This window comes from Somniosus microcephalus, chromosome 8 (genome assembly GCF_052327205.1).
Source record: "Somniosus microcephalus isolate GS21.2 chromosome 8, FLI_Smic_1.0, whole genome shotgun sequence".
Lineage (NCBI taxonomy): Eukaryota > Metazoa > Chordata > Chondrichthyes > Squaliformes > Somniosidae > Somniosus > Somniosus microcephalus.
The window spans coordinates 70,596,548-70,623,875 of NC_140994.1; the positions used below are offsets into that span (position 1 = coordinate 70,596,548).

Sequence of the window (27,328 nt, forward strand, 5' to 3'; positions counted from 1 at the left end):
AATCGTTAATATAGATTGTAAAGAGTTGGGGACCCAGCACTGACCCCTGCGGAACACCACTAGTTACTGATTGCCAGTCTGAGAATGAACCATTTATCCCAACTCTCTGCCTTCTGTTAGATAGCCAATCCTCTATCCATGCCAGAATATTACCCCCAATCCCGTGATTTTTTATCTTAAGCAATAATCTTTTGTGTGGCACCTTGTCAAATGCCTTTTGGAAATCTAAATACACTACGTCCACTGGTTCCCCTTTATCCACCCTATATGTTACTTCCTCAAAGAACTCCAGCAAATTTGTCAAACATGACTTCCCCTTCATAAAACCATGCTGACTTTGTCCTATTAAATTATGATTATCCAAATGTCCTGTTACTGTCTCCTTAATAATGGACTCCAAAATTTTACCTACCACAGATGTTAGGCTAACCGGTCTATAGTTTCCAGCCTTCTGTCTACTGCCCTTTTTAAATAAGGGTATTACATTAGCAGTTTTCCAGTCTGCCGGGACCTTTGCTGAGTCCAGGGAGTTTTGGAAAATTATTACCAATGCATCCACAATCCCTACCGCCACTTCCCTCAAGACCCTAGGATGTAAGCCATCAGGTCCAGGTGATTTATCCGCCTTGAGTCCCATTATTTTACCTAGTACCACTTTCTTAGTGATTTTGATCGTGTTTAGCTCCTCCCCCCCTATAGCCCCCTGTTTGTCCAGTGTTGGGATATTCTTAGTGTCTTCTACTGTAAAGACTGATACAAAATATTCATTCAGTGTTTTTGCCATCTCCATATTTCCCACCATTAATTTCCCGGTCTCATCCTCTAAGGGACCAACATTTACTTTAGCCACCCTTTTTCTTTTTATATAACTATAAAAACTCTTACTATCTGTTTTTATATTTTCTGCTAATTTACTTTCATAATCTATCTTCCCTTTCTTAATCAATCTTTTTGTTATTTTTTGTTGTCTTTTAAAGTTTTCCCAATCCTCTATCCTCCCACTAGATTTGGCTACCTTATATGTCCTTGTTTTTAGTTGAATACTATCCTTAATTTCTTTACTTAGCCACGGATGGCTGTCTTTTCTTTTACACCCTTTTCTTCTCAGTGGAATATATATTTTTTGGAAGTTGTAAAATAACTCCTTAAATGTACACCACTGATCATGTATCGTCTTACCCTTTAATCTATTTTCCCAATCCACTCTACTCAATTCCACTCTCATACCTTCATAGTCTCCTTTATTCAAGCTTAGCACGCTTGTTTGAGATCCAACCTTCTCAACCTCTAATTGAATATGGAATTCAACCATGTTATGGTCACTCATTCCAAGGGGATCCTTTACTAGGACATTTTTAATTAATCCTGTCTCATTACACAGGACCAGATCTAAGGTTGCTTGCCCCCTGGTCGGTTCAGTTACATACTGCTCAAGAAACCCATCCCTAATACACTCAATGAACTCATCCTCAAGGCAGCCCTGCCCAATTTGATTTGTCCAATTAATATGATAGTTAAAATCCTCCATAATTATAGATGTTCCCTTATTACAAGCCTCAACTATTTCCTGATTGATACTCCGTCCAACAGAGTTGCAACTGTTCGGAGGCCTATAGACTACGCCCACTAGTGTTTTTTTCCCCTTATTATTCCTTACCTCCACCCAAACTGTTTCATTATCCTGATCTTTTGACCCAATATCATTTCTCTGTATTACAGTGATTCCTTCCTTTATTAACATAGCCACCCCACCTCCCTTTCCTTCCTGCCTGTCCTTCCTGATCGTTAAATAACCTGGTATGTTTAATTCCCAGGCATTGTCACCCTGCAGCCATGTTTCTGTAATGGCCACAAGATCATACCCATATGTAGTTATTTGTGCCATTAACTCATCTATTTTGTTACGAATGCTACGTGCATTCAGATAGAGAACTTTCAAATATGTTTTGTGACACTTAGTTCCTGCTTTTGCCCTTTTTATTACTTTACCTTTTACTCCATACCTTCTGCCCCTTCCTGACACACTCTGGTTTTTAATTTCCCCACTGCTACCTAAGTCTATGACCTTCTCTGTTGTCATTTTTATTATTTGCTCTCTAGGAACCTCCCCCCCACTAGTTAGTTTAAAGCCCTCTCTACAGCCCTAGTTATATGATCCACCAGGACTCTAGTCCCAGCACTTGCCAAGTGAAGCCCGTCCCAATGGAACAGCTCCCTCCTGCTCCAGTACTGGTGCCAGTGTCCCAGGAAGCAAAACCCATTTCTCCCACACCAATCTTTGAGCCACGCATTTAACTCTCTAATTTTATTTGTCCTAGCCAAATTAGTTCGTGGCTCAGGTAATAATCCAGAGATTATTACCCTTGAGGTTCTGTTTTTTAATTTGACCCCTAGCTGCTCATAATCCTTTAACAGAACCGGCTTCCTAGTCCTATCTACGTCGTTTGTACCAACATGGACCACGACAACTGGATCCACCCCCTCCCACTGCAAGTTTCTTTCCAGCCCAGAGGAGATGTCCTTAGCCCTGGCACCGGGTAGGCAACACAGCCTTCGGGACTCTCGCTCTCAGCTGCAGAGAACTCTATCTATCCCCCTAATAATACTATCCCCTACCACTACATTTCTATTTACTCCCCCCTCTTGAATGGCCCCCTGTTCCATGGTGCTGTGGCCAGGTTGCTCATCCTCCCTGCAGTCCCTGCTCTTGTCCCCACAGGAAGTAAGAACCTCGAACCTGTTGGACAAGAGCAAGGGCTGCGGCTCCTCCAGCTCTACCTCCTGGATCCCCGTACCTGCCTCACTCATAGTCACACCGTCCTGTCCCTGACCATGGGCTACATCTGAATTAATTAACTTCATAGGTGTGACCACCTCCTGATACACAGAGTCCAGGTACTTCTCCCCCTCCCTGATGTGTCGCAGTGTCTGAAGCTCAGACTCCAGCTCATCAACACGGAGCTGGAGTTCCTGTAGCAGCAGACACTTGTCACAGACGTAATCACCATGAGCCTCAATGGGGTTCACCAGCTCCCACATATCACAACAATAACACATCACCTGCTCCATTCTATGTAATTAATTAATTTTTTTTATTGTTAGTTATGGACACCCTCTGCCTGATTTTAGATGCTAGTATCCCCTTTAATGAATTGGATTTAAATTAAATCAATCCCTCTAATTACACCAGTTAAATGGTTTACCAACAGTCACTCTGCGCCAGAAAGGCCTTATTAACTACAACCCACAGAGTTAAAGTTTGAAAAGAGCACCTAACACCCCACTTACCCAAACTCACATCACTCTTTGATGACTCGCACTCAGTGCTTGCTCGCACTAGGACTGGTCTTTTTATACTGTTTGTTTGTTTACAGTCAAATGAGTCACCCCTGCTGATTGGCTAGAAAACTGGTTTCCACTGCCTGCTGTGCCAATTTACTCCTACTGCAGTGTAACCTTGTTTTACTCTTCTTAAACCAACAGAATCCCAAATATTTAACTTTTCCCCTTTACTTAAACTGCTTAAGTAATCTTATCAAGAATGATTTAAAGAGAAATAACAATTAAAGAACTCACACACTTACCCAAACTCACAGCACTCTTTGATGACTTGCAATGATCCAATTAATATAACGAAGTCAAGTATGTTTACATGGCATGATTTTTTCAACTATTTTCTTCTTGTGATACAAAAAATATATAAAATGTGTGGTATTGAGTGTATGTCTGCACATACTTCCTGTCAACATTTCCATTTACATTTATAATGGCAACTCCTATGTAAACTTGTCACACTGTAATTACATCTTCAGACCAGTGGAGGCACTGCAGCACCATGGCTGGCAGAAGGCTTTAATCATGGGTGACATGTTTACATAGGCAGTTTACATTATAAATGTGGAGATTGGAATTTATAATAGAAATATATAAAAATAAGGACGGAATATATGACTTTAAAATTGGGTCTGAGTTATGGCTGTACAGTTTTGTCCAATTATTCCCTACCTTCTAATTCCACTTCATCAAGACACGACACTTGGTCTTAACTAGTAGAATCATAGAATGATACAGCACAGAAGGAGACCATTTGGCCCATTATGTGTCAGCTGTGGAAAAATTTCAGCTGTGGCTCAGTTAGTAGCGCCCTCGCCTCTGAGTCAGAAGGTTGTCAGTTCATAGTCCCACATGAGAGACTTGAGCACAAAAATCTAGGCTGGCACTCCAGTGCAGTACTGAGGGAGTGCTGAACTGTCAATAGGTGCTGTCTTTTGGATGGGATGTTAAACCAAGGCCCCATCTGCTCCCTCAGGTGGACAGAAAAGATCCTATGTCACTATTTCGAAGAAAAGCAGGGGAGTTATCCCCGGTGTCATGGCCAAGATTTATCCCTCAATCAACATCACTAAAACAGATTATCTGGTCATTATCACATTGCTGTTTGAAAATTGGCTGCCACGTTTCCTACATTACAACAGTGATTACACTTCAAAAGTACTTCATTGGCTGTAAAGCGCTTTGGGATGTCCGGTGGTCGTGAAAGGCGCTATAGAAATGGAAGTCTTTCTTTATCATGCCTGTGCTGGCTCTTTGGTAGAGTTATCCAATTAGACCCAATCTTTTGAAAGTTACTATTGAATCTGCTCCCAGCACCCTTTCAGGCAGCGCATTCCAGATAATAACAACTCCTTATGTAAAGTGTAATGTATACTATTTCCAAGTATAATTGGAAAACTAACAGCAATATTTTTTTATTTTAAATAAGTGTATTCTTAACTAATGAATTGGGGCAAATTGCCACCAGCCTTATTGCAATTGTGAGTTTGGACAGAGAAAGCGGTGGAGAAATATTAGGAGTGAGATTTATGGTCTAAAAGAGCGAGACCTATTTTGCAAAGCTGGTTAAACGTGAGGTGTTCGCTTTTCAGAGTGCGATACTAAAATAACTGAGCGAGTCTCGGGGCAAACGAGTTAAACTTGTAAAGTCTGATACTCAGCAAAAATGCAATTCTCAGCCTCCACCTGTACCAGCTTGTTCCCTCACATTCCAAAACCAATATTCCATACTCACAGCTCGTCCATTGGACGAGGTTGTAACAAACACTCCCAACGTGTAGTCACCTCCCACATTCGTATAGCGTTTTTTTTAACATCAAGGACACTTTTTTTGAGGCAGGGCTAGATGTTTGCAATTTGCGGCTGTGTTGGATAAAGTCACAAAAGTCGGCGAAAACCAGCAGCGAGTGGAAGTTCCCCTCGGGAATACACAGGCGCAGCCGGTGTCTTTCATCTCTTCACAGCTGCCTGGCGCGCAGTGAGTCCAGGGCTCAGATGGGAGTCTTTTACTCCGAGGTAAGTCCAGACATTGACTAATGGTTAAGAGACAGGAGTCCGCTCTGAGCTGCTGAGTATAGCACAGACCAGTGGTTGGGTGTTGGGAATTGCTGCAGGATCTGCATGTTACCGCAGGCTGATGTTAAAACACCATTTCGGTGAAAGTTTTTAGACGTCGTCTTAATGTACACTGTGCAGTTTTACCTGCATTTTTTTAATGTGGGAAATTTTTACACCAGTAGATCGGAACGGGTGACTTAAAAAATCCCTATTCGACTGATCTGGATTCAGAATGTGCTAAAATGACTCCTGCCCTCTGGGCCCTTCCCATAAGACTCTGCAGATCCACTGGAAGAAGTAATCAATGTGTTGGCCTATTTCTAGCCCAGCGGATTGAGCTGCTAGGTTTGCAAGGAGGTGAAAAGCAAGGTGTGTCCAGCTCCTGGAATGAGGAATTCAAAGTCAGTCTCAAAACAACTCCCTTCTGCTGCGATTGCCGAGCATGTTGGGCTATCATGTACTGGCTTGTGAAGGGGAAAACAATGCAGATTTCAGACACGTGATATGAAAACATAACCTATTGGAAACACTGGGCAGATCAGTGGGGAGAGCAGAGGAACACCGCACATTGTCAGAACTGGCAGAGCCTTCTCCCCAAACGTTAAATACCTCTGTTGGCTGCCTGATCTGCTGAGTGTTCCTGTTTTTGTTTCATGTACTCTTTTGTGCTTTCTGAACAACCGGTAGATTCATTGAATCTTACAGCACAGAAGGAGGCCGTCGTGCCTGTGCCTGCTCTCTGAAAGATCTGTCCAAGTGAGTCCCACACCCCAGCTTTTTCCCCATAAACCCTGCAAATTAGTCCTCTTCAAGTACGTGTCCAATTGTCTTTTAAAAGTTACTTGGGATCGGATTCCACCGCCCTTTCAGGTAGTGCGTTCCAGATCTTCTCAACCCTCTGTGTGAAGAAATTTCTGCGAATTTTCCCTCTAGTTCTTTTGCGAATTATTTTAAATAAATGACCTTTGGTTACCGACCCACTTGCCAGAGAAAACAGTTTCAGAACCGCTCATAGTTTTGAATACCTGTATTGGGTCTCCCCTTAACCTACTCTGCTCTAAGAACAATGACAGCTTCCCCAATCTCCCCACATAACTGAACTCTCTCATCCCTGATACCATCCTGGTAAACCTGCTCTGTACCCTCTCCAGCACCTTGACATCCTTCCTGAAGTGTGGTGCCCAGAATTGTACACAATACTCCAGCTGAGGCCTAACCAGTGATTTGTAAAGGTTTAGCATGTCTGTCTTGTTTTTCTATTCAATGCCCTTATTTATAAAGCCAATCAACATAACAAAAACATATTATCTGGTCATTATCACATTGCTGTATATGGGAGCTTGCTGTGTGCAAATTGGCTGCCGCGTTTCCCACATTACAACAGTGACTACATTCCAAAGTACGTCATTGGCTGTAAAGCACTTTGAGACGTCCGGTGGTCGTGAAAGGCGCTATATAAATGCAAGTCTTTCTTTCCTTTCAACTTGTCCTGCCACCTTCAAGGATTTGTGAATGTGCAACCCCAGGTCCCTCTGCTCTTGCAGCCCCTTCAAAATAGTACCATTTAGATTATACTACCTCTTCATGCTGTTTCTCCCAAAGTGCATCACTTCATATTTATCCACATTAAATTGCGTCTGCCCATTTCACCAGTCTGTCTACATCCTCCTGAAGTCTGCTGCTATCCTGTTCACTACTACATTGTCAAGTTTTGTATCATCTGCAAACTTTGAAATTGTACACCCTATACCCAAGTCCAGGGCATTTCTATTTAACAAGAAAAGCAATGGTCCTTATACCGACCCCTGGGTGACCCCACTGCATACTTCTATCCAGTCAGAAAAGCATCCATTCACCACTACTCTCTGCCTCCTATCCCTTAACCAATATTGTACCCAAGTTACCACCATCCCTTTAATATCATTTGCTTCTATTTTCTGAATAAGTCTGTTATGTGGTACTTTATCAAATGCCTTTTGACAGTCCATATATACAATATCTACTGCACTGCACTATCTTCATCAAACCTCTCTGTCAAGGAACTCAGTCAGGTTAGTCAGAAACAATTTGCCTTTAACAAATCCATGCTGGCTAGCCCTTATTAACCCATGCTTCTCCAAGTGAGAATTAATTTTGTCCTTGACCATGGTCTCCGGTAGTTTTCCCATCACTGACATTAGACTGATTGGCCTGTAGTTACTAGGATTATCCCTCTCCCCATTTTTGATCAGGGGTGTAACATTTGCAATCGTCCAGTCCTCTGGCACGACCCCCATATCCAAGGAGGATTGAAAGGTGTGGTCAGAGCTTCTTCTATCTCCACCCTAGCTTCTCTCGGCAACCTAGGATGCATCCCAACTGGACTGGGTGACTTGTTAACTTTGAGTGTTGCCAACCTATTTAGTACCTTCTCTCTCTCTATGTTTATCCTATCCAATATCTCTACTTGCCCCTCCTCTGCTGCAACATTAACTTCATCCTTTTCTTTAGTGAAAACAGATGCAAAGTACTCATTCAGTACCTCAGTCATGCCCTCTGCCTCCACAAAAAGATTTCCTTTTTTGTCCCTAATCAGCTCCACCATTCCTTTATCCATTTACTTTTTCTATGTTGACAAAAAGATTTTTGGGTTCGCTTTTATGTTACCTGCTAATCTTTTTTCATACTCTTTCTTTGCCCTTCTTGTATCCTTTTTCAATTTCCCCTGCGCACTCTGCATTCTGCCTGGTTTCCTATTGTATTCTGTACCTGACTTTGGTTATAAATGTCCTTTTTCTGTTTTATTTTAACCTCTTTGTCTTTTAACTTTGTCATCCAGGGAGCTCCAGCTTTGGATGCCCCATCTTTCCTCCTTGTGGGAATAAGCTTAGTTTGTACCTGAAGTATCTCCACCTTAAAGGCCTGCCATTGCTCATTATATTTTCTTGGCCAAATTTTGATTCTAGTCCTCCTGTGCTAAATCCCAAATCACTGAAATTGTCTCTCTGCCAGTTGGGTATTTTCACTTTTGATTTTTTTTTGTCCCTTTCCATAACTGCTTTAAACCTAATTATTTTATGATCACTATTACCCAGATGTTCTCCCACTGCAACACACTCCACTTGCCCCACTTCATTCCCCAGAACTAGATCCAGCATTGCTTCCTTCCTCATTGGGCTAGAAATGCACTGATTAAGGAAGTTCGCCTGTACATATTTTAGGAATTCTTCACTCTCTTTGCCCTTCCTCTGGTTTTTTCTCCCAGCCTATGTTAGGGTAATTGAAGTCCTCTACTATTACTGCTCTATGATTTTTACATTTCTCTGAAATTTGCCTGCAGATTTGCTCCTCTATCTGCTCACTATTACATATCAGGAAAGGATGAACAGGCTGGGTCTCTCTCTTTTTTGAAAAAAGAAGGCTGAGGTCTATAAAATTTATGAAAGTTTTGATAGAGTGGATACAGAGAGAATGTTTCCACTTGTGGGGAAGAGCATAACTAGATGACCATCAATATAAGATAGTCACCAAGAAATCCAATAGGGAATTCAGAAGAAACTTGTTTACCCAAAGAGTGGTGAGAATGTGGAACTCACTACTACTGGGAGTGGTTGAAGTGAATAGTATAGATGCATTTAAGGGGAGGCTGGACAAACATCTGAGGGAGAAGGGAACAGAGGGTTATGCTGATAGATTTAGATGAGGAAAGACGGGAGGAGGCTCGTGTGGAGCATAAACACCGGCATGGACTGGTTTTTGCCGAATGGCCTATTTCTGTGCTGTATATCCTATATAATGTAATCCTATATATTTGGGGTTGATAGTAAACACCCAGCAATGTAACTGCTCCTTTTCTGTTCCTTAACCCTAACCAAGTGGATTCAGTCTTTGAACCCTCTAGTATATCGTCCCTCTGTAGAACTGTAACATTATCCTTGATCAATATGGCCACTCTTCCCCTGCCCCATCTTTTTTCCTTCCCTATCCCTCCTGTAGCCAGGAATGTTTAGTTCCCACTCCTGCCTATGTTTAAACCAGGTCTCCGTTATAGCCACTATATCATAACCCCAAGTGGCAACTTGCACCTGTAACTCGTCATCCTTATTTGTATCACTCCTCACTTTAACACACATGCATTCCAACACCATGCTCGTCAGCTTTGCTTTTTTCCTCCACTTAATTCCTGCTCTTTCTGCACTATTCTTTGTTCTGTTGCTGTTTGTCCCTCTTTTTCCTCTCCTTTCTGCTGCTATGTCCTGGTGCCCCTCCCCCCAGCCAAATTAGTTTAAACCCTCACCCACAGCAGTAGTTAACCTCCACGCGAGAACATTGGTTCTAGCCCTGTTCAGGTGCAACCCATTCAGCTTATACAGGTCTCTCCTGCCCCACTGGTCCCAATGTCCCAGGAATCTGAAGCCCTACCTCCTGCACCACCTCTCCAGCACTCTCTTCCTGTTCCTGTACTCACTGGCATGTGGCACTGGAAGTAATCCAGAGATTGCCACCTTTTTTGAGGTTCTGTTCTTTAATCTTTTTCCTAGTTCCTAAAACTCTGCCTGTAGGACCTCAGCCCTTTTCTTACCTATGTCATTGGTTCCAACATGGACCACAACTTCTGGCTGTTCCCCTTCTCCTCGCAGAATGTCATGCATCGGTTCAGTGATATCCTTTACCTTGCCACCAGGGAGGCAATGCACCATTTGGGACTCACGTCTACAGTTACAGAAACAAATGTGTATCTCCCTTGATTATTGAATCCCCTGTAACAACTGCATTACTACACTTTCTTATGCCCACTGTGGCAGCTGAGTCTCCCACGTTGCTGTGGATTTGCTTCTGACTGCATGCCCCTGATGTGTCATCACCCTCACCTGGTTTCCAACCAGAATACCGGTTTGTGAGTGCCATACTCCCGGGGGATTCCTGCACTGCCTGCCTATTCCTCCTAGTCTACCTGGTGGTCACCCTCTCCTCCTGAACTCTCTGTAGTTGCGGGGTAACCACCTCCTGTAACGAGCTATTCACAATCTTCATCGAGCTTCCCGTATGCACTGTCGTGACGCCAGCCATCCCTCGCGCTCAGAAACTCTCAGCTTGAGCAGTTGGCGGCACTTCCTGCATTTGTGGTTTTCCAGGACACCTGAAGTGTTCTGGAGTTCCCACATGGCACAGGATGTGCATGAGACAGGCCCCAGCTGTCCTGCCATGTTTTTTTTTAAGTTATTCAAAACTTATTCTTGTAGCTTTAAGGCTATTTAACTGTTTAGGTTACACTAAAACACAAACTCTAACCTTAAAAAAACACTAACCAATAAATTAAATACTCATCTGTAACTTACCCGTGGCACTCCGCACTCTGCTGACTATGATGTCACTTTTTGAGTTTTTCCGTCTGCTTCTCCTGATAAGCTCTGCTGCTAACGGTTCTTGCCTGCTGTTTCAGTAATACTACAGTTGAGCAAGCTCCGTCCTTTTTTCTGTGTGTATTTTTATAATGTGTTTCCAACTTCTAAATCCCTATTTGTACATTTGGAAGTGTTTGCACCACATGTAAAGAAATTTGGCCAATCTTCCAACTGTAGTTGAGGAAGTGCATACAAGACTACAGTAAACCTAACAAATTAAAAGCAGTCCGAAATATTATTCAATACAAATATCTCTACAAAGGATTGCCTTTAAATCGAGACTCGTCATGAAGTGTGTTTGGCTGAGGACACTTGATAAGCATTTGACAGGAGGTAAATAACATTGGGCCAGAAATTCCAGGCCAGAAGCGTGAGTACGGTCGGGTTACTCACGCATCTGGCCGTTGGAAATGCCGGCGTTCAGCAGGAACAGCGCATGCGGGGAACGCCGGCATTTCCAGACCCGAGGTCTATTCACAGCGCGTGCGACTGCACAGGCAGCGCTTGCGCAGTGAACTTTGTAGATTTCACTGATGGATTCAGTGAGGGTAAGTCCCTAGAACATGCACTTAAAAAAAGCAAGTGTAAAGTTCTTCATTGGCTGGGGAAGGAGATATATTTTATGGAGGAGCTTATGAAATGCAATATTTAGGTTTGGGAAAGGGAGGGAAGTTATTTTAAGAAATTTTAACTAAGTTTTAAACTTTAATTTTTTTTTTTTTAAACGGGTTTTCAGAACGGTAGGTAGAAGGAGCAATTGTGGCTGTGTGAATGGAATGTGAGAATGAGTTATGTATGTATGTCCACATATATTCCTTTACGTATATGTATGTATGTTTTATATTCCTTTACTAATGTGTATGAATGTATATTTTTAATTATGATTTTCCAATAAGTTACTTTCTCTGAAAGTCATAATTAAATAATACATTCATACACATAAGTAAAGGAATATATACATAACACGCAAAGGAATATATACAGACATACATACTTTCAGAAGCTCCACGATAAGAAATATCTTCCTCCGCAGCCTCTGGAGCAACTGTACCCATGCTTTTCTCATGTGTAAGTTGTAATGACTGGACCTCAATGAAAGCATTAATGAAAGCGGCGAATTATACTGCGCACGCGCTGCCTGTGCAGTCGCACGCGTTCTGCCTCTGAACCCCTTCGTTCAGAGGACAGGAAATGCCGGTTTTCCCCACATGCACTGTGCATGCTGAAAACCGGCATTTCATCCGGCCAGATGCGTAAGTACCCCGACCGTACTAGCGCATTTGGAAGGGAATTACTGGGCCAACATTTTACATGTCAATAAAATAAAAAATTTAACAATTGCACAACTTGCCCCCTCGCATCTGCGACTGAGGGTCCAAGGAGGTGCATTGCGCAAGAGGTCATCATCGTAATTATCCTCACACTGTTCCCTTTGGGGAACTGTATGAAGTGGTGGAAGGATTTATGGCCATGATTAACGCTCATTCCGTGACCGTAACCATCTTTGAACCAGCCATTAGGGTGGTTAGTCCTATGGCGGGCGGGTTTTACGGGCTCCCACAACCCATCTGAGGGGGGGGGTCCACCAACACCCACGGACGCAAGTATCCCGTTGGATGTCCACCCAGAATTTAAAGTTGGAGCTCCGACTCCACTTGCCGGGACTGTCTGGAGTGGGGTTCAAAACCCTACTCCTTCTGGCCCAGCGGCGGGGATGCTTACTGCTACGCAAAAGGCCCACTCCGCACAAAAGGTGACACCCATACGTTTCCTGCGCCTTTTCCCTCCCCGTGACTGGAGCCCTATGCTGCCATTTCACGTTGCTAATTGGATTGGGCCTTTGTCATAGCGGTAGGATCCCCGCCGCTGGGCCAGATCAGGGTAGGGTTTCGAACCCCGCTCCAGACAGTCCCGGCAAGTGGAGTCGGAGCTCCGGCTCTAAATTCTGGGTTGACATCCAGTGGGATATTTGCGTCCGTGGGTGTGGGTGGCCCCCCCTCCTTGTATAGCTTGTGGGAGCCCGTAAAACCCTCCCGCCATTGGACTAACCGCCCTAATGGCTGGTTCAAAGATGGTTACGGTCACGGAAAGAGCGTTAATCATGGCCATAAATCCTTCCACCACTTCATACAGTTCCCCAAAGGGAACAGTGTGAAGACACGTATGACGACGACATTGCTAAATAAATAAATGGAATTTAAAAAATTCTTTTAGGGCTTTTAAAAGTCTTTAAATTGCTTTAATTCTCTTTAAAACTACTTCAGATTACTCAAAATAATGTAAACATTTAAAAAAGTTTATGAAAGTTACCAAAATCTTCAAAAAACTTCCAAAAACCTATTTAAACTGCTGCTTTGCATGTAAAAATGGTTAGCAGCTTGACAGAAACATTGGGGGCGTGTCCAGTGAAACTGAGACCTCAAGGGGCATGTCTCACTTGCACTGCACGCTCCTGACTTCGCGCTGGCTGCACTCCTGGGCGGCGTGACGTCATACGCTGCCCGGGATTCTTCTTCTGGAAACACCAATTCCAGGCGTCCCTGGAGCTGATCGGCAGTAGTGCGGGGTAAGTGTAAATACGGGGCTTGCATGCGCTGCAAGCCCCGTTCTGGAATTTCTGGGCCATTAATCCTTGGGAGAGGTAAGCTGATGGTTGGATACCATTGGTCAGAGGCTGGGTATTCTGCGGCGAGTGTCTCACCTCCTGACTTCCCAAAGCCTTTCTACCATCTACAAGGCACAAGTCAGGAGTGTGATGGAATATTCCCCACTTGCCTGGATGAGCGCAGCTCCAAAAACACTCAAGAAACTCAACACCACCCAGGACAAAGAAGCCCAATTGATTGGCACCTCATCCACCACCTTAAACATTCACTCCCTCCACCACCGGCGTACCATGGCTGCAGTGTGTACCATGTACAAGATGCACTGCAGCAAATCGCCAAGGCTTCTTCGGCAGCACCTCCCAAACCTGCAAACTCTTCCACCTAGAAGGACAAGGGCAGCAGGCGCATGGGAACACCACCACCTCCAAGTTCCCCTCCAAGCCACACACCATCCTGACTTGGAAATATAACAGCGTTCCTTCATCGTCGCTGGGTCAAAATCCTGGAACTCCATAACAGCACTGTGGGAGTACCTTCACCACAGGGACTGCAGCAGTTCAAGAAGGTGGCTCATCACTACCTTCTCAAGTGCAATTAAGAATGGGCAATAATTGCTGCCCTTGCCGGCGACGCCCACATCTCAGGAACGAATTTTTAAAAATGAAGTATTTGCCAGGGAGGGAGAAGACTTGGAATTCCGCAGTCATTTTCGTCACTATGGTGTTCTTGCAATATAATGGCATGTTTTGATGCCAATGGAATACAGTATTTGGCGTGCACTTTGTTTTTCACGCGTTCCCCATTTTAGGGAACAGGAGTAGGCCATTCAGCCCCTTGAGCATGTTCCACCCCTCAATTCGATCGTGACTAATCTGTACCTCAACTCCATTTATTGGCTTTTGCTCCATATCCCTTGATAACCTTGCCTTTCAATCTTGAAAATTTCAATTGACCCAGCATCCACAGACTTTTGGGGAGAGTTCCAGATTCCAACTACCCTTTGTGTGAAAAATGCTTCTTGACTTCACTCCTAACTAGCCTAGCTCAAATTGTAAGATTATATCCCCTTATTCTGAATTCCCTGTTTATCTGTATCTAATCCCATTATCATTTTAAACACCTTAATTAGATCTCCCCTCAACACTCTAAACGCAAGGGAATATTTTTTTATTATTTGTTCATGGGATGTGGGCATTGCTGGCAAGACCAGCATTTATTGCCCATCCCTAATTGCCTTTAAGAAGGTGGTGGTGAGCCGCTGCCTTGAACCGCTGCAGTCCGTGTGTTGAAGGTACTCCCACAGTGCTGTTAGGGAGGGAGTTCCAGGATTTTTACCCAGCGATGATGAAGGATCGGTGATATACTTCCAAGTCAGGATGGTGTGTGACTTGGAGGGGATCTTGAAGATGATGGTGTTCCCATGCGCCTGCTGCCCTTGTCCTTATGGGTGGTAGGGGTCGCGGGTTTGGGAGGTGCTGCTGAATAAACCTTGGTGAGTTGCTGCAGTGCATCTTGTAGATGGTACACACTGCAGCCACGGAACACCAGTGGTGGAGGAAGTGAATGTTTAAGATGGTGGATGGGGTGCCAATCAAGTGGGCTGCTTTGCCCTGGATGGTGTTGCACTTCTTGAGTGTTGTTGGAGCTGCACTCATCCAGGCAAGTGGAGAGTGTTCCATCACACTCCTGACCTGTGCCTTGTAGATGGAGCAAAGGCTTTGGGGAGTCAAGAGGTGAGATACCCAGCCTCTGACCTGCTCTTGTTGCCACAGTATTTATGTGGCTGGTCCAGTTAAGTTTCTGGTCAATGATGACCCCCAGGATATTGATGGTGGGGGATTCTGCGAAGGTCATAAGAAGTAAGAGCAGGAGCCCCTCGAGCCTGCTCCGCCATTCAACAACATCATGGCTGATCATCGACCTCAACTGCACTTTCCTGCCCGATCTCCATATCCCTTCATTCCCCTAGAGTCCAAAAATCTAACTGTCTCAGCCTTGAATATACTCAGACTCTGCATTCACAGCCCTCTGGGGCAGAGAATTCCAAAGATTCAAAACCTTCTGCGTGAAGAAATTCCTCCTCATCTCAGCCTTAAATGGCCTACCCCTTATCCTGAGACTATGCCCCCTAATTCTAGGCACTCCGGCCAGGGCAAACAACCTCTCACCATCTACCTTGTCAATCCCCTTCAGAATCTTGTATGTTTCGATGAGATCACCTCTCATTCTTCTAAACTCCAGAGAGTATAGGCCCATTCTACACAATCTCTCATCATAGGACAGCCCTCTCATCCCAGGAATCAATCTAGTGAACCTTTGTTGCACCACCTCCAAGGCAAGTATAGCCTTCCTTAGATACCAGAATTGTGCACAGTACTTCAGGTGTGGTCTCACCAAGGCCCTGTACAATTGTAGCAAGACTTCCTTACTCTTATACTCCAACTCCCTTGTAATAAAGGCCAACATGCCATTTGCCTTCCTTATTGCTTGCTGTACCTGCATGCTAGCTTTCTGTGTTTCTTGCACAAGAACACCCAAATCTCTCTGAACACCAACATTTGAAAGTTTCTCACCATTTAAAAAATATTCTGTTTTTCTATTCTTCCTACCAAAGTGAATAATGGCGTTGAATGTCAAGGGGCGGTGGTTAGACGCTCACTTGTTGGAGATGGTCATTGCCTGGCACTTGTGTGGTGCGAATGCTACCTGCCACTTATCAGCCCAAGCCTGAATGTCGTCCAGGTCTTGCTACATGTGGGCACGGACTGCTTCATTATCTGAGGAGTTGCGAATGGCACTGAACACTGTGCAGTCATCAGCGAACATCCCCACTTATGACTTTATGATAGAGGGAAGGTCATTGATGAAGCATCTGAAGATGGTTGGGCCTAGGACACTGCCCTGAGGAACGTCTGCAGCGATGTCCTGCGGCTGTGATGATTGACCTCCAACCACCACAACCATCTTCCTTTGTGCTAGGTATGACTCCAGCCAGTGGAGAGTCGTCTCCCCCCCCCCCCCCCCCCGATTCCCACTGACTTCAGTTTTACTAGGGCTCCTTGATGCCACACTCGGTCAAATGCTGCTTTGATGTCAAGGGCAGTCACTCTCACCTCACCTCTGGAATTCAGCTCTTTTGTCCATGTTTGGACCAAGGCTGCAAGGGAATACCAACTAACTTTATGCAGCCTGGCCTCATAATTTAACTTTTTAAGCCCTGGTATGACTCGGTGAATCTAGACTGTACCTTTTTCAAGGCCAATATATCGCTCCCGAGGTTTGGTGCCTAAAACTAAATTCAGTACTCCAGATGGAGTCTGGCCAAAGTTCTATGCAGCTGAAGCATCACGTCCTCGTGTTTGTATTCCAGCCCTCTTGAGATAAAGAACAACATTCCATTAGCCTTTTTGATTACTTTTTGTACTTGTGCACTAGCTTTTAGTAATGTTTGTACTGTACACCTAAATCCCATTGCTCCTCCACAGCATTACGCAAATATTTCACTTCGTCTTTCTCTGATCCAAGATGGGTGAACTTACACTTCCCCACATTGAACTTCATCTGCCATAGTTTTGCCCAGTCACTTAGTCTGTGTCTCCTTGTAACTTCCAGCTCCCATCTACACAACTTACTGTGCATCCTAAGTGTCATCTGCAAACTTGGATATCCAACTCTCTACTCCTTTATCCAAGTCATTAATATATATTTGGTGCAAAGCTGAGACCCCCAGTACAGATTCCTGAGGAATACCACTTATCACATCTTCCCAATCAGACTATTTTCCCTTTTATCCCTAGTCTCTATCTTCTACCTCCCAACCAATTACTAATCCATAGCACAGTTATCTCTAATTGCGTGCACCGTGGAAGTCTGTATAGCCACTCTCCTACCCACCATAATAGTGACTCCCTCAAAAACTTCAATTAGATTAGACAGACATGACCTACCCTTTCTCATGCTGCCTGCTAGTACAAAGCTTATTTTGGTGGTAACCATGCACTTACCACGCATAGCTGGTGAAAGCTGTGAGAATGTTTTCTGTATTGTTGCATAATAACTTACAGTAAGTGGAATTAACCATGAAATAAGGTGCTTTGCTTGCATCAGTAGCTTAAGTTGCATCACTTGGCCTTTTAGAATGTGTATCATTGTGTGCTAATGGCAAGTGTGGGGAAATAGCATGCAAAAATGTTAATATGAGTCATGTGTCAAGGTGGTGAGTTTAACACTATAATCCCACAATAGGAAACCCATTTTTGTTTTTAATTAATTCTTGGGGTATGGGTGTCGCTAGCCAGGCCAGCATTTATTGCCCATTCCTAGCTGCCCTTGAGAAGCCCTCTTCTTAAACCGTTGCAGTCTGTGTGGTGCAGGTACTCCCACAATTATTATAAAATGGGGAGCTCCAGGATTTTGACCCAGCTACGAATTGCTGACAGTTACTGCTCACTGATAATGCCTTGACTAAAATAATCCAAACAATAAACCACATCTCAATCAAGGCAAAGGAATGGAGAAAGCACCTCAATGTTGTTAAAAGTATGTTGTGATTTAATGGAACCCGTAATAAAGAACTACAAAAAAAATGGACTGTGATGGAGGTGTGCCACTGATGCGCTGAAAGGAAAAATGCCAAAATATGATATTGCTATAGACCTTTGGTTGGTAACATTGCAGCAGCCAGATTGATTGTGGCTTATTTGAGCCACATTCACCAGCACCATGTGGCTCAAGCACTCCCTTCAACCAGGTTTCCCTGAATATCACTAGCAAGGAGGAAAATAGGTTGTTAATTGAACTGATGTTTTAAAATATTTATGAAGCCCACTACAAATTTGAGCACATAATCTAAACTGACACTTCAGTTCAGTAAGACTCCCTTAGACACTTCCTTTGCAGGGTGAAAGCCCAAGTTTCTTCAGTGTTTCCTTCTAACTCTGACCTTTTTACACTAGGGATCAGCCTCATGGCTGTTCTCTGGACTGCCTTCAGCACTTGATTGCTCCCCTGAGTCAGCTTGGCTCAGTTGCTGCATTTTCACCTCGGCTCAGAAGGTCATGAGTTCAAGCACTACTCTAGGACTGAAGCCCATATTCCGGGGTGACACTTCAGTGCAGTACTGAACCAGTACCAGTGCAGGTGGGCAGAGGAAACGCTTCAAGGACACCCTCAAAGCCTCCTTGGAAAAAGTGCAACATCCCCACCGACACCTGGGAATCCCTGGCCCAAGACCGCACAAAGTGGAGGAGAAGCATCCGGGAAGGCGCCGAATACCTCAAGTCTCTTCGCCGGGAGCAAGCGGAAGCCAAGCGCAGGCAGCTCAAGGAGTGCACGTCAACCCAAGCACCCCACCCACCCACCCCTTCAACCACCGTCTGCCCCACCTGTGACAGAGACTGTAGGTCCCTCATTGGACTCATCAGTCACCTGAGAACTAATTTTTAATGTGGAAGCAAGTCATCCTCGGTTCTGAGGGACTGCCTAAGAAGAGAAGAAGAAGAGGGAGTGTTCACTGCTCACTATTTCAGGATCATTCTGGAATGCAAAGATAACCCCCAGCCTTTCTTCTCTAATGCTAACAGTCTTAAACCCCTCCCCCATCTCCTCCACATTCTCCACCAACAACAAGTGTGAGGAGCTCATGGACTTCTTTGTCTCTGGAGCTGGCCCTGTCACTTCCATTCCTTCCCCATGCCCACCAGGCCAAACTTCCTCTAAGGTTCCCCATTGCCCTAGCCCTGAATTTGCATCTTTCTCCAGTTTCTCTCCGATCAACCCCCTCTTTTGACCCCTCCACGCTCATCTTGTCCGTGAGACCCACCTCCTGCTCCCTTGACCCTATTCCCACCAAACTGCTGACCACCCAACTTCCTTTTCTGGCTCCCATGTTAGCTGACATTGTTAATGGTTCTCTCTCCTCAGGTACTGTCCCCCTCTCCTTCAGATCTGCCGTCATCACCCCTCTCCTCAAAAAATCAACCCCTCAGTCCTTGCAAACTATCGCCCCATCTCCAACCTCCCTTTCCTCTCGAGTCCTTGAACGTGTTGTTGCCTCACAAATCCATGCCCATCTTACCCTGTTTGAATCCCGCCATCCCACTCCTGCCACAGTACCAAAACGGCTCTCATCAAAGTCACAAATTACATTCTTTGTGACTGTGACAAAGGTAAACTATCCCTCTTCGTCCTGTCTGCTGCCTTTGACATGGTTGACCACTCCATCTTCCTCCAATGCTTCTCCACCATCGTCCAGCTGGGTGGGACTGCACTTGCCTGGTTCCATTCTTATCTATCTAATCATAGCCAGAGAATCACCTGCAATGGCTTCCCTTCCCGCTCCCGCATCATTACCTCTGGTATCCCCCAAGGATCTATCCTTGGCCCCCTCCTATTTCTCATCTACATGCTTCCCCTTGGCGACATCATCCCAAAACATAGTGTCAGTTTCCACGTGTATGCTGACAACACCCAGCTCGACCTCACCACCACTTCTCTCGACCCCCCCTCCACAGTCTCTAAATTGTCAGACTGCTTGTCCGACATCCAGTCCTGGATGAGCAGAAATTTTCTCCAACTAAATATTGGAAGACCGAAGCCATTGTTTTTAGTCCCCGCCACAAACTCCGTTCCCTAGCCACCGACTCCACCCCTCTCCCTAGCATCTATCTGAGGCTGAACCACACTGTTCGCAGCCTTGGTGTCATATTTGACTCTGAAATGAGCTTCCAACTACATATCCGCAACATAACTAAGACCGCCTATTTCCCTTCTCCATAACATCGCCCGTCTCCGCCCTTGCCTCAGCTCATCCGCTTCTGAAACCCTCATCCATGCCTTTGTTACCTCTAGACTTGACTATTCCAACGCACTCCTGGCTGGCCTTCCATATTCTACCCTACGTAAACTTGAGGTCATCCAAAACTTGGCTGCCCATCTTAACCCGCACCAAGTCCCGTTCACCCATCACCCCTGTGCTCGCTGACCTCCATTGGCTCCCGGTCCGTTAACGCCTCAATTTCAAAATTCTCATCCTGGTTTTCAAATCCCTCCATGGTCTCGCCCCATCCTATTTCTATAATCTCCTTCAGCCCCATAACCCCCCCCCCCCGCCCCGAGATATCTGCGCTCCTCTAATTCTGCCCTCTTGAGCATCCCTGATTATAATTGCTCAACCTTTGGTGGCCGTGCTTTCTGTTGCCTAGGCCGTAAGCTCTGGAATTCACTGCCTAAACCTCTCTAACTCTCTTTCCTCCTTTAAGACGCTCCTTAAAACCTATCTCTTTGACCAAGCCAGCCCTAATTTCTCCTTATGTGGCTCAGTGTCAAATTTTTCTTATACCCCTGTGAAGCACCTTTGGACATTTTACTACATTAAAGGCGCTGTATAAAAACAAGTTGTTGTTGTTGAATGCTGCAATGCTGGAAATGTCGTCCTTCAGATGAGACTTTAAACCGAGACCCGCCTGCATGTTCAAGTGGACGTAAAAGATCCCATGTCACTATTCACAGAATAACAGAGGAGTACTGCCAGTGTCCTGGCCAACATTTAACCAAACACCACTAAAACAGAATATCTAGTCATTAAACTCCTTGCTGTTTATGAGACCCTGCTGTGGGCAAATTGGCTGCCATGTTTGCCTACAAAACAACGGTGATTATATTTCAAAAAGTAATTCATTGGCTTTGAAATGCTTTGGGGCAAGCTGCTTTTCTTTCTTTTTGTGCCTTGGTGCCCAGAACTGGACATTCTGACCAGAGCACTGTACAGTTAGATCGCAACCTCCTCTGAAATAAAAACAGAAAATGCTGGAAACACTCAGCAGGTCAGGCAGCATCTGTGGAGAGAGAAACAGAGTTAACATTTCAGGTCGATGACCCTTCGTCAGAACTCTGACTTATACTGTTCTGACAAAATAGTTCAGCTTTTGATTGGCTTTGCAGATTGCTGCTCTGTGTTGGTTGGATACGTTGAGCATCGTATCCTCGATCTCTCCTTCAGCTTCATCAGCATTAGGGAGTCTGTGCAGTGGCCGTTTTTTCTTCGCTCATACCCGTGCTAAAATTAGAGTACAAAACAAAAGCAAGATATGCTGGAAATCTGAAATTAAAAACCGATTTTGCTGGAAATACTCAGCCGGACGGAGAGAGCAAAATAAGAGTTAACGTTTCAGGTCGATGACCTTTCATCAGAAATGAAACATTAACTCTGTTTCTCTCTCCACAGATGCTGCCTGACCTGCTGAGTGTTCCCAGCATTTTCTGTTTGTAAAATTAGACAGACTGATTTTGAGCCTTAAATCAACTGCACAGTATTAAAAAAGTTATAACTTCTGGGTGAAATGACATTCATTCCATGAAATGGGTTTCTTGAAAGAGGAAAAATGAGACTGGCTTGTTTTTGTTAATGCCAGGCAGTAAATATTCAGACGCTATAATGGATCTGAAAGAAACAATGGTGTTAAGATGCAGGTTTTCCATTCCTCAGCCGATCTGCCAAGCAGCATATCAAAATGATTTTCACGAGCTGAGGAAACTGCTGCACGAAAACAATAATGTGAACGAACAAGATGGATATTATGGAGACACCCCCATCATCGCTGCTTGTAGAACAGGCAGTGTTGAAAGTGTACGATATCTTCTGAGAAAAGCGGCCAACGTCCATGTCAAAAACAAGGTAACATTTTTTTTGTTTTCCAGCTTGCCATTAATGCAACTGCCAAGAGCATTTAACCCACTTCTCTCAAGCCACCTCAAACCCGCCCACTTCCGGTTTAACGGAGGCGGGAAGGGGAGTGGGCGACCAATCCGCTCTCACGAGGCGGGTCGGTCTTTGAAACCTATTAAGAAGATTGTGTGCATCAATTTTTAACAAGGTTTCTATTTTTAACTACTGTCCGCCGTGTTTCCCTGGTCTCAGGAAACCTGGCAGGTAAAAGGAGGCTAGAAGGGCTGGATCCATCAGGTAAGTGCCTTTACAGCACTGCTTGTGTTTCAGGAGGAGCAGGAGTGTTTCCTCCAAGCTCAACAAGCCACTCTAACTCCCACCTCAACAATCTCCAATTTCACCACCGCCCTCCCACCCGACCCTCCTCCCACGATCTCTTTCTCACCACCACCACCCCTAAACCTACCTGCTCCTCATATGTGGTCTTGTGCTGCAGCTTCCCTGCCCGACAGGCCTGTCAATCAGGCTGGCTGTCGGGCGGAAAACCAGTTTTTAAAAAAACCTTAAACACGCCCGCATGTTGATTGGGGAAACCCATACTTCCGCGTTGCCCGCCCATAACTCTTCCCCTGCCACCCGCCCCCCCCAAACTCCGAACGAGTGCCTCAGTAAATATCGGGGCCATTACTTCTGCAAAGGTTTCTTCTCACATAGTCCCTTCCAGTGTAACCCAGGAATCCATATCCGGCGATTGGGGGGGGAGGCCCCCTACTTTTAATTGTTCACATGCTACTTTTTGATATCCAGAAGCATTGTCTGTTTCCACAAACGTGCCAATGGCAATCACACTTGCCTCGCTGCCACCTCCATCAATCCAAACTCTGTTGCTAACCTCTCCAGCTGCCTGACTGATATTGAGACTTGTGTGATCCAGAATATCTTTCTGATTGGTGCATCCTCTTTGGCTCCTACCAGGACTTCTGACCTTCATACAGCAGCCTTTGTGGCTGCCATTTGGGCTATGTTGTGGAACTTAGTTATGCTTAACTTTCTTTCCTCACATCCATTCTGTTACTAATACTGTTTTCTCCCACATCCACCAGTCCCTGTCTTCTCCTGCATTACTTCATGCCCATACTTGCCAAGTTTAATTGGAGCCACATTCCCCAGCTAATTGACTCCAAGGTCATCTTCCTCACTTTCAATCCTACTATAGCCTCACCCCACAGCAACCTCCTCTAGCAGTCTGTCCCCCATATCTACCCTTCAGTCCAACACAGCTGACTTGAAGGCTGGAGCCACTCGGGTCCTGGTGGGGGTAGGAGAGGATGGTTTTGGTTTTGCTGACGTCAAGTATGCCTCTTGTTCCCCTTCTGTGCTCAATGGCTGTTCTTTCACCCATGATATCCCTGCCCTCTGGAACTACTTCTCCAAATCGCTCCACCTCGTCACTTCCCTCCCCGATTTCAAAAGCCACTTTTTAAAAACCCTGTTCTCTGATCAGGCTTCAGCATTCCCTCCACTAACTTTTTTTTGTTCTCCACCCTCACCCCTCCCCTGCATCCAATGATTTCCAGCACCCTGTAAAATGCTTTGATGCACCTTTTCCGTACATGAGTGCTGTGGCAAGCTGGTGGATATTAATGTGGTACCATCGGGGAGACAAAAAATCCAGCCTGGCTCAGATTGAGTTAACTTAAATATCGATACTGCTCATGTATCAACCTTTTTTTGTGACCTAATGCTTGCAATTGCCGGTGTTACACTGGATTTAATAATCCCCCTGTCAATGTTGGCTGTTGAAAACAGCCTGGAGTATTAAGTGATTAAATAGTTAATAGAATATTAAACTGTATACAGGGACACTTCTGTTCCAGAATATAAATATTTTTGTAACACAATCATTTTATTTCTTCACTGACTTTGTATTTTGTTCAATTTTAAAGAAGGAACGAACATGTTTACATTATGCTGTAAGGAGAAGATTCTCCTTTCTAGACTACCTGTTGATCATTATCTTGATGCCTGTCTTGCTCCTGGGCTACATTATAATGGTAGGTACAAGGGTTTCCTTCTATTTGCAGTCACGAGCATTGACCGCTTGCAGTGTTGTCTCAGTTATTTTAAAATTAGTACTGGTTTAACTTGAAGTTACAGGGTGTAACTTCCAATGTACTATTACACTGGAGAAACATATCCTATATTTCTACACTGCTGCTGCATGGTATATTCGGTTCATGTAGGACTTTTTTTTGCTGAGTGTATATGTGGGGGGGGGTGATGGGGGGGATGTTGGAGTGGTAAGGTTGTCTACCTTGTAGGGTCTTTGTCATTCTTCAGATGATGGCAACCTCCATGAGAACTTGACTAACCTTACTTCAGGTGGTCTTACCATATAACACAAGTAACTGTCCAGCCTTTTGGATTATTAATGATCACATTAAGAAGACTGTTGGGAACGAGATGAGGCCAATCTGAATGTAATGTCCATTAAGCTCTCATTAAAATGAGAGATGAAGTAACGATAACCACCTGGCCCCAAAACGAATGACTCGAGAGGCTGTGACGGTGGCCACACACATTGAATGGAACGAAGGTTTAGAAGAAATATTTAAGTATTCTAAAGTATAATGCATCTAGCAGGTGACGGAGGAAATGGTTCTAACTGCACCACCTTCCACAAATATTCACCACTTGATATTCTAAGCCTGATGATTGAGACTTTTCCTTGAACTCAGCAGGATCTCGACTACTGACAATGAAAGACCTTGGTGTAGAAGTCTCCTACTTCGATAACCGTACTCAAACCATCAGCCGAAAATACTTCGGCTCAGAATACAGTCTCTGGCCCACCCCAGCTGTATTGGCAGGTCCTGCCTGTGGGTAGGAAATGCAGCCTCTGTCCATTTGCTGGGATCACTGAGAATCACAGCTGATGGGATCTGTATAGAGTGATCAAAATTCATTTGACTCCATCCACATGGGATTGAGCAAATGAAGCAAACGTGTGCATAAATCTGTATATCCAAGAAGGAGAAATCATCCAGCTTTCAAGCATATGCGCCACCTAGTCCTGGGAATAGGTCTATCTCTGACCAACCCCAAACCTCAAATGTCCCTTGAGCTACCTCTGCATGGATCTTCCATTCATGTAGATGGACATTAAGGTGACTTTAGGACATCCAGCATTTTAATGTCTACATTGGGTGTATGTAATGTCTACCTTGAGTGTAGTTGAGCCAAGAGGGACACCCAGTGGCTGGATACCAGTGTGTCAGTTGGCAGAGTGCATGAGAATAAGTCTCCCTTTGTTTGATGTTGTGGCTACCATGCCTTGAGCTAACAGTTGGAATTGTTGCAACACCTTCTCTACTAGGTCTGTATGGGCTATGCTGTAAGCCCTCATGCCTTCTGGAAATGTGTCCCCACCTTTACACCCCCCACCCTGCCTATTTGACAGGGATGCCTCCACTCCTACCACTGTAGGGGAGGCAACTGAAGAGGGAGGCAAGGGCACTGTCTGAGGTTTCTCACAGCATTGTGGATAGAATCACAATAAGTGATCTCCAAAACGTCAATAAAAATTCCTGCATTTTGGATGACATTTGGCTGGGTTCCCTTATGGGCAGGTAATACTCCCTGCTGATTTTCCTCTATTCACTGCACCTATACCCAAGATGTAGTAACAGGAAAGTATGTGCCTTAATCTTTATGAAATTACAAGTAGGATGAATACAAGGCAGTGATCTTATTGTGGGGCTCAAATATCTTAAAAACTATAAGAATACAGATTGAGTGGTTTACATTGGCCATCGAAACCACATGGAATTAGTGAAGCAATTTTTGTGAACAGTGTGAGGATGGTTGTCTCCCATGTTGAAGAGCAGCAGTGCAGAATACACCCATGGTTGATTTCATAATATTTGTACTGGGGATTAGTAAATGTGAAATATTTGTTTGAACAAGACTGCCATTAAGAGAAGAAATTGTTTTTCACTTTAATAGTTAAATTCTGTTGAATATCGCAGCAAACTCTTTTTCAAATGGTGAAACTTAGATGAGTGATTAAAGGAGGAGTAGGTCTCAATAGATGGGTTTGGTATAAATACTGATACTTAAATTCTTTTCAGCAATAATTCCAATTTAAGACTGCCTTTCATGCAGAGTAGTATCTAATTAATTCATTGTTTCCACTGTGAAAGTAATCAGTTTAAATACTGAGACATGAGCCTACACTGAACAAACAAACCAATCGGAAAGCTCATCCACAAGGCTTCAGACACACAAAAATACCCAGCACAAGTTATTCCCTTAACTTTTTCTATACATAAGGCAGTAAGACTTGTTTGAATTTATGAATTTTAGGGCTTTTTAATTGGGGTGCTAGTTTTGCTTATCTCCCCGCTGTGTAATTTGCCTTGTGGTATTTCTACTAATCGGAGCAGGTGAGCTAAATGAATATTGAACTTAACCACACCTGGTCTACAAGGACAGCATGTTTCAGAAAGAGTGAAGCAACATGAACCTTGCACTGTTTTCAAGGTTACAACTTTGCAGTCTTGACTTTTGAGTCCGAAGGCTGTTGGTATGGACTCCACTCCATTACTTGAGCATACAAGAGATCATTTTCAGACGACTTCTTGTGGGGCGGGGAGTCTCGCACACCAGAAGTGTATACTGGAACCTCGGGTATATACTGCACTTGATTTTCTGACCATTTACAGTTGGAAAATTCAGGCTGAAACAGAGTGCAGTCATGAGGGAATTGTCAGGTGCCATCATTCAGATGACAGGCCAAACCAATTGTCACATTTGCCTGTTCTGGTGGTTCAAGTGGATGTAAAACATCTTGTGCAACTGTTCACAAGAGCAGGAGTTCTGGTGTCTTGGCCAGCATTCCTCCTTCAACCAAACCAGATTAAGGGCCCATTCATCTCCTCTGCTATCTGTGGGACCCTACTATGTGCAAATTGGCTGCCACGATTACCTATGTCATGAGAGATGCGATAAGGTGCTATATAAATATTGGTTCTTCCATGCAGATGGTGAAGTGAAGTAGGCCAAGATGTATAGATTACTAATTGTTTAATTAACCCTTTTTTAAAACCTGTGTAACTTACTGCATAGGAGTCAAAGAAGAGTCGGAACGAAATGTTGATCAAGATGCTGCTGAATGCTAAAGTGGATGTAAATGCAACAGACAATGTAAGGACCCGTAAATCTGATTATAAATACATGTTGTTCACTCTTGCATGACAATTACATGGGTTAAGCCTTAACAC

The 27,328-nt window shown here is 44.4% G+C and overlaps 1 protein-coding gene across 1 annotated transcript in view; it reads left to right on the forward strand.

Moving 5' to 3' along the window:
* The first annotated feature begins 5,153 nt into the window (after positions 1–5,153).
* The window catches only part of ankrd22 (ankyrin repeat domain 22), a 37,188-nt gene continuing 15,013 nt past the window's right edge, over positions 5,154–27,328 (forward strand). The window contains exons 1-4 of the mRNA XM_085994862.1: positions 5,154–5,349; positions 21,867–22,055; positions 23,993–24,100; positions 27,174–27,251. Of these exons, the coding sequence (XP_085850988.1) occupies positions 5,329–5,349; positions 21,867–22,055; positions 23,993–24,100; positions 27,174–27,251 (396 nt within the window). The 5' untranslated portion in view covers positions 5,154–5,328. The remainder of the gene's footprint in view (positions 5,350–21,866; positions 22,056–23,992; positions 24,101–27,173; positions 27,252–27,328) is intronic.